The sequence below is a fragment of the Penaeus chinensis genome, chromosome 16 (genome assembly GCF_019202785.1).
Source record: "Penaeus chinensis breed Huanghai No. 1 chromosome 16, ASM1920278v2, whole genome shotgun sequence".
In the NCBI taxonomy this organism is placed as follows: domain Eukaryota; kingdom Metazoa; phylum Arthropoda; class Malacostraca; order Decapoda; family Penaeidae; genus Penaeus; species Penaeus chinensis.
In genome coordinates, this window is record NC_061834.1 from 18,271,894 (window position 1) to 18,279,393 (window position 7,500).

Consider the following 7,500-nt stretch of genomic DNA (forward strand, 5'->3'; position numbering starts at 1 on the left):
ACACTAATAGAGATTGCAAAATGTTCATCTCTATATAACAAACTCTTGCACGTGCATTAGACTAATTTAAAAAATGATCAGTATCCTTTCATGAATAACTATGTCAATATCATACGAATATAATGAGTACAAGAATCAAAATCACAAACCTGCCACTTTCGCCGAATGATGAACTTCTTCAGTTTGTCTGTGGAGAGGACGACCTTGTTCATGGTTCCTTCAGTCTGGTTCAGCCAACGGTGCTCCAGACATTGTGCGGGCGTGAGTCGCTTTCTGAAATGTTGAAATGGAATTAGACAGGAATCGTGCTTGAAGTTTTAACAAAAAAAAGTTGTAATGCTTAGGCTATCAAATGAACTGGATATGCAGTGTGTATCAAATAAAATATCCAACTTCATTTTTCCAAGTTGCATGACGACACTTACTCCTTTCGTTTGACAAGCAAGGACTGGATAAAATCTTTGGCATCGTCGGTGATGGCGTCGAAGGCGTCGTCGTCGAAGTCGAACTCGGCTAGGGTGATGTTGCTGAAGGTCTCGGCGTCGTTGTCGCCCATGAAAGGCGACAGGCCTGACAGGCTGCGGGAGGAGGGAGTGGATATAACGTACACAATCATATTCATTTTCCACACCTTTCATAATAATATTAATCAGATATATAATCCATATAATTTGCGAGTCCATATATGGATAGGATATCCCCCAAGTGTATATTCTTTATATTAATTTATTTTCTAATATGTATAAGTCAAAAAATATATATTATTCATTTGACAACTCGAGTACCCAAAAGCCGACTTACAGAACATAGCAGATGACCCCGACGGACCACATGTCCGAAGCGAAACCGATGGGCTCGTAGTTGATGACTTCGGGAGCGATGAACTCGGGGGTTCCGAACAACACTCGGCATGGGTCATCGGGGTTAAACCTCCGCGCCAAGCCGAAGTCGATCAGCTTGATCTGATGGGACGTACGACGCACGCACAGGATGTTCTCGGGCTGAGGAGATGGGTGAGGAAATTAGTCGAGTTTTTCCCACTGCTTACGGAGACGCATACGGAAAAGAATATATGAAGGGATACAAGTGAATGCATTACTTAAAAAAAAAAAAAAAAAAATCCATGCCATAATTTACCTTGAGGTCGAGATGTACAATGTTGGTGCTGTGCATGTATTGGACTCCCTCGCAGATTTGCCTGACGAAGAGAATGCAGTCAAGCTCCGTCAGGTTGAAGTCGTCGGCCACCACACGCTCGAACAACTCGCCACCGGATATGCTGCAAAAGATTCTCATTAGCCAATGTACACAACGCATAAACACATTCCTCGTCACCCTTTAGCATGAACAATTATATAAAGCCGTTTCATATTTACAGAACTCATTTTCATGGAGGCGCACATGCACTTGACATGTTGGTGATAAATCTTTAGTAACTGGCAGAATGGTGATGCTATTCGGTCACACTGAATTCCGTTAATTATCAGCAACCTCAAGTTCAAATTCGCCTCGATAAAAAACGTTAAATGACAACAGATAAGACGACCACCTGACAACAGGTGCTCTTCCTGTCACTTACTATTCCATCACCATGATGATCTCGCGCGGGCGCTCATAGGCTGCTCCGAGCTGAAGGAGCTTGGGGTGTCTGAGGGCGTTCATGATGGAGATCTCCTCGCGGACCTGCGAGAAAGGCGGGCGAGAAATACAGCTAACGTCACAATAGCTTATGGCTCTTCAGTTTTTTTGGAAATTAATGTTGTGTTGTGATTCACGAACAGTATATACAAACGATACAATGCAAGTATGGTGTGCTCTCATCTACCTTTTCCTTGTCCTTAGCCTTGATACACTTGATAATCTTGGCAGCCCTCCTGGTGCCCGAGGTCTTTTCTGTGACCCTGTAGACGATGCCGAAGCGGCCCTTGCCGACCTCCTCGTGCAGGGTGTACTGCTCGTCGAACATATTCCCTGGCTCGATTTCGACGTTGAGGGGAGCGAAGGCCTTTTCATAGTCTGGAAATAGCAAGGGCATGTTACAGCACTGGAAAGAGACTGTATGCCATCGGAGGAACATCCTAAGCAGGTATTTTGTATCGTTTTTATGTATCGTATAATTTAAGGCAAATAATCTCCGTCTTACCCTCAGGCTCGGGTTCCTCCTCTGCCTGCTTGGTCTGATTGGTGGTCATGACGGGCTGCGAGGGCTTCGAGGGCTCGGAGAGGCCGTGCATGTTCTGTGCTCGCACTCGGAATTCGTACTGGCAACCGGTCTGCAGTCCCGTCACAATGTATGACGTAGAATGGCACCTGGAAAAAGAATCATGTAGCTCTCATTACGTCTGTAAATTTCAAAATGACAAAGAATGAGCTATAATAAATTTTCCTCAAATTCACTGAAATCCTCGAACTTCAGCAATGCACTACGCTGATGATCCTCGACTCACCCCGTGATGAGCGTCTTCCACTCATCCTGGCCCACTTTGCGCGCCTCCACATTATATCCCGTGACCACGGAGCCGCCGTCGTAGGTGGGGCCGTACCAGGAAAGCGTCACGGAAGTCGCCGTCACTTCCGAGGGGTTGGGTCGACCCGCAGGCGGCTCGGGGGCACCTGGAACGCAAGGGGCACTTAGGGGGCGCTCTCACAGGCTCCGGGAATAGCAAGGAATTCCGCGATGTTTAATTAAATGTCTTGTGGCAATTAGTCTCTACGTCGGATGAAAAATCGGGATTTCCTCTAATTGTTAATAATTGAAAATGCTGCAAATAAAAGATCTTTTGTAGAAAATAAAATAAACAAGAGAGGCGAGAGAGGAGGGCAAGAGAGGAGAGGAGGGCAAGAGAGGAGAGGAGGGCAAGAGAGGAGGGAGAGGAGAGAGAGGAGGGAGAGGAGAGAGAGGAGGGAGAGGAGAGAGAGGAGGAGAGGAGAGAGAGGAGGGAGAGGAGAGAGAGGAGGGAGAGGAGAGAGAGGAGGGAGAGGAGAGAGAGGAGGGAGAGGAGAGAGAGGAGGGAGAGGAGAGAGAGGAGGGAGAGGCGAGAGAGGAGGGAGAGGCGAGAGAGGAGGGAGAGGAGAGAGAGGAGGGAGAGGCGAGAGAGGAGGGAGAGGCGAGAGAGGAGGGAGAGGCGAGAGAGGAGGGAGAGGCGAGAGAGGAGGGAGAGGCGAGAGAGGAGGGAGAGGCGAGAGAGGAGGGAGAGGCGAGAGAGGAGGGAGAGGCGAGAGAGGAGGGAGAGGCGAGAGAGGAGGGAGAGGCGAGAGAGGAGGGAGAGGCGAGAGAGGAGGGAGAGGCGAGAGAGGAGGGAGAGGCGAGAGAGGAGGGAGAGGCGAGAGAGGAGGGAGAGGCGAGAGAGGAGGGAGAGGCGAGAGAGGAGGGAGAGGCGAGAGAGGAGGGAGAGGCGAGAGAGGAGGGAGAGGCGAGAGAGGAGGGAGAGGCGAGAGAGGAGGGAGAGGCGAGAGAGGAGGGAGAGGCGAGAGAGGAGGGAGAGGCGAGAGAGGAGGGAGAGGCGAGAGAGGAGGGAGAGGCGAGAGAGGAGGGAGAGGCGAGAGAGGAGGGAGAGGCGAGAGAGGAGGGAGAGGCGAGAGAGGAGGGAGAGGCGAGAGAGGAGGGAGAGGCGAGAGAGGAGGGAGAGGCGAGAGAGGAGGGAGAGGCGAGAGAGGAGGGAGAGGCGAGAGAGGAGGGAGAGGCGAGAGAGGAGGGAGAGGCGAGAGAGGAGGGAGAGGCGAGAGAGGAGGGAGAGGCGAGAGAGGAGGGAGAGGCGAGAGAGGAGGGAGAGGCGAGAGAGGAGGGAGAGGCGAGAGAGGAGGGAGAGGCGAGAGAGGAGGGAGAGGCGAGAGAGGAGGGAGAGGCGAGAGAGGAGGAGAGGCGAGAGAGGAGGGAGAGGCGAGAGAGGAGGGAGAGGCGAGAGAGGAGGGAGAGGCGAGAGAGGAGGGAGAGGCGAGAGAGGAGGGAGAGGCGAGAGAGGAGGGAGAGGCGAGAGAGGAGGGAGAGGCGAGAGAGGAGGGAGAGGCGAGAGAGGAGGAGAGGCGAGAGAGGAGGAGAGGCGAGAGAGGAGGGAGAGGCGAGAGAGGAGGGAGAGGCGAGAGAGGAGGGAGAGGCGAGAGGAGGGAGAGGGAGAGAAGGAGGGAGAGGGAGAGAGGAGGGAGAGGAGAGAGAGAGGAGGGAGAGGGAGAGAGGAGAGGAGAGAGGGAGAGGAGAGAGAGGAGAGGAGAGAGGAGGGAGAGGAGGAGAGGGGGAGAGGAGAGGAGAGAGGAGGAGAGGAGGAGAGGAGAGGAGAGGAGAGGAGGCAGAGGAGGGTAGAGAGGAGAGGAGAGAGAGGAGAGGAGGGAGAGGAGAGGGAGAGGAGGCAGAGGAGGGTAGAGAGGAGAGGAGAGAGGAGGCAGAGGAGGGTAGAGAGGAGAGGAGAGAGGAGGCAGAGGAGGGTAGAGAGGAGAGGAGAGAGGAGGCAGAGGAGGGTAGAGAGGAGAGGAGAGAGGAGGCAGAGGAGGGTAGAGAGGAGAGGAGAGAGGAGGGAGAGGAGGGATAGAGAGGAGAGGAGAGAGGAGGCAGAGGAGGGTAGAGAGGAGAGGAGAGAGGAGGCAGAGGAGGGTAGAGAGGAGAGGAGAGAGGAGGCAGAGGAGAGAGGGAAGGAGAGGAGAGAGAGGAGAGAGAGGAGAGAGAGGAGAGAGAGGAGAGAGAGGAGAGAGAGGAGAGAGAGGAGAGAGAGGAGAGAGAGGAGAGAGAGGAGAGAGAGGAGAGAGAGGAGAGAGAGGAGAGAGAGGAGAGAGAGGAGAGGAGAGAGAGGAGAGGAGAGAGAGGAGAGGAGAGAGAGGAGAGGAGAGAGAGGAGAGGAGAGGAGAGAGAGGAGAGGAGAGAGGAGGCAGAGGAGGGTAGAGAGGAGGGAAGAGGAGACAGAGGAGAGAGGGGAAAGGAGAGATAAAAAAAAAAAAAAATAGTGCAGCGGTAAGCCGCCCATATACGTACTTCCTACAGCAAGGGAAGCAAAGGCGGCGTGGGCGGCCAGCGCATTCCTGACGACAACGGTGTACTTGTCACAATCCTCTTGCACGATGTCCCGGATGGTGAGCGTCGTGGTGCCGTTCTCCATCTTCACCGTGTACCGTCCGCCGTCGCAGATTTCTTGCTCCTGGAGACAAGCAAAGGCGTTAACAGGATTTTTTTTCATTCGTATTTAGGAATAGAGTGGAAGAAACAAACAGACAGACGCACGAACATACACGCACGAACATACACGCACGAACATACACGCACGAACATACACACACGAACATATAAGAGTGAATGTTACTGCAATTTCAAGTTACATGGCCTGTAAACTGAATAAACTAAACACATCACTAACCTTCTTGAGCCAGGACACTACGGGCTGAGGCTTGCCAGTGAAAGTTGCAGTGAAGGTTGCAGACTGACCCTTGAGGACCGTCATGTCAAGAGGACCAAGCAGGATCTCGGCTTCTGTGTCTTCTTCCTCTTCTTCTTCTTCCTCCTCCTCCTCCTCCTCCTCCTCCTCTTCTTCTTCTTCCTCCACCTCCTCTGGTTCTTCTTTCTTCTCGTCAGACTGCTGTTCGTCTTCTTTTCCTTCGTCGCAGCTGGCCATGGTGCGGAGGGGCTTCTTCGCTGGTTCACCCTGATGAAAATAAATATATATTAGATGCAGCCTTCTTGTAAATAACACTATACGCATTATACAGTAATGCAGTGCCGTGCAGGTAACGGTGTAGCCGACAACATCATTTAAACATTTCAACAGGTACTACAGTGTCTTCCGTGCCTGCAGCCTCCCCGTACCTGGTCGTCCTCCAGTTCGCTGAGATTGGAGAGGGTGCTGCTCCGGCCGCTGGCAGAATCCCTGACGCTGCCGTAGGCCGAGTCCACGCTTGCTGTGCCAGTGTTTGTGACCTGCAAGGGAAAATACGGTTTGTTTCCAACAATATTTGAAGCGTTTGAATAACACAAATGGCAATACTGTCATTTCACCTATATCCAAGGAGGCCGAGTAAAAATACATTTTCCAGAATAGGAAAAATACTGACAAACGATATGTACACAACCGATTTACTACCTTCGCTGAATCTAAACAAAAAACTACATACATAAAACATATACTATATGTATACATATATTTATATCTGTATTACCCTACATGTTCATCCACATGACGTACAATACTTCCGTAAAAAAACGGCAAACTCAAGTTCTATAATTATCAGAAGGGCCTAACACAGAGGGGCATCACTGACCTCCTTGAGGGAGGGTCTTATCCTGGGCGCGGGGGAGTTGGAGGTGCGCGGCGGCGACAACCTGGAGGTGGTGTTGGCCGTGGAGTTTGTGCCGAGGGGCGATCGCACGCGCTCCTCTCGCCTCGGGGTGTAGGGATCAACCTGGGAAGGCAAACAGTATATAGGGACTTGCCGACGATCAAGTTATTACCCGAAACAAGCTTGGCAATTCATATTGTGTGGAAAGTCCATTCAGCGCAGTACTCCGTCTACGCTATGGACATGCATAATCGTTAAACAATGTATTTGCCTTGGGAACGATACGAGAAAGATGGGAGTGGAAGGACAAGCACCTTGAGTGTTGTGGAGGCGGTATCGGAGCCGAGGCAGTTGGAGGCGACGACGGAGATGACGCCTGAGTCGGTGGAGAGCGCGTGGAGGATGCCCAGGGTGTGCTGCACCTCGTCGTCCGCTCCCACGTCGTCATCCATGTTGATCTGAGGGAGAGGGTCACGTTTTATTTTACGAATGAAGGTCACTTCTCGAAATCTACAAATGCAACACCTTGTTCAAGAACAAGAGCAAGCAGGCATGCTCGAGAATTGCAACGCACCTTGATTCGAGGTGTGGAGATCAACTTGCGATTATCGCAGTACCAGGTGAGGGTCGGGCGGGGTGTCCCGTGAACGGTGATGCTGAACCGGGCAGCCGAGCCCTCCTCCACGTCCAAAGGCTTCAGATTACCTACTATCCGTGGCACCGATGCCTCTGATTCTCGTGGATCTGGGGGAGGGGGTGGTAGCAGATTAATAAACAAACTTCAAGATATAGGAAATATCATTTTCTAATAAAGACGGACAAAAATATAATATTCAAGTGAACCTTGAATTCACTCTAATACTATCATCAGCTAGATACCTTTATCATTATAAGTATGATAAGCTTATCAAATTCATTGTTTAATGAAATAAACATTCGGCTTTAAGATTCCTAGTAATAAATCGGCCGTAAAAGGCATAGAAGTAATGCACACTATCACATGATAACGTACCATGAACAGCTAATCTGCAGTGGGTGTGGGCGTCTCCGTGGGCGTTATAAGCCTCGCAGATGTAGATTCCGGCATCCTCGGGGAAGATGTCGCGGATGACGAGAACGTATTCGCCCTCCTCCTCTTCCAGGTACGTGAAGTCCTCGGAATTCTTGATTTCCTGGTCGTTGCGAACCCACACCACACGAATGGGCTGGGAACCTACGAGAAAAAATACAATGTTCACTGCCAAG

The 7,500-nt window shown here is 51.3% G+C and overlaps 1 protein-coding gene across 1 annotated transcript in view; it reads right to left on the minus strand.

Moving 5' to 3' along the window:
• Window positions 1-7,500, minus strand: part of LOC125033244 (muscle M-line assembly protein unc-89-like) — a 374,957-nt gene that overhangs the window by 2,249 nt on the left and 365,208 nt on the right. Inside the window, exons 69-83 of the mRNA XM_047624627.1 lie at window positions 7,268-7,468; window positions 6,830-6,999; window positions 6,570-6,713; window positions 6,238-6,378; window positions 5,786-5,896; window positions 5,340-5,624; window positions 4,961-5,123; window positions 2,448-2,613; window positions 2,144-2,310; window positions 1,826-2,016; window positions 1,580-1,683; window positions 1,138-1,279; window positions 802-1,001; window positions 426-578; window positions 150-273 (exon numbers count right to left, since the gene is read on the minus strand). Coding sequence (XP_047480583.1) covers window positions 150-273; window positions 426-578; window positions 802-1,001; window positions 1,138-1,279; window positions 1,580-1,683; window positions 1,826-2,016; window positions 2,144-2,310; window positions 2,448-2,613; window positions 4,961-5,123; window positions 5,340-5,624; window positions 5,786-5,896; window positions 6,238-6,378; window positions 6,570-6,713; window positions 6,830-6,999; window positions 7,268-7,468 — 2,462 coding nt within the window. The remainder of the gene's footprint in view (window positions 1-149; window positions 274-425; window positions 579-801; window positions 1,002-1,137; window positions 1,280-1,579; window positions 1,684-1,825; window positions 2,017-2,143; window positions 2,311-2,447; window positions 2,614-4,960; window positions 5,124-5,339; window positions 5,625-5,785; window positions 5,897-6,237; window positions 6,379-6,569; window positions 6,714-6,829; window positions 7,000-7,267; window positions 7,469-7,500) is intronic.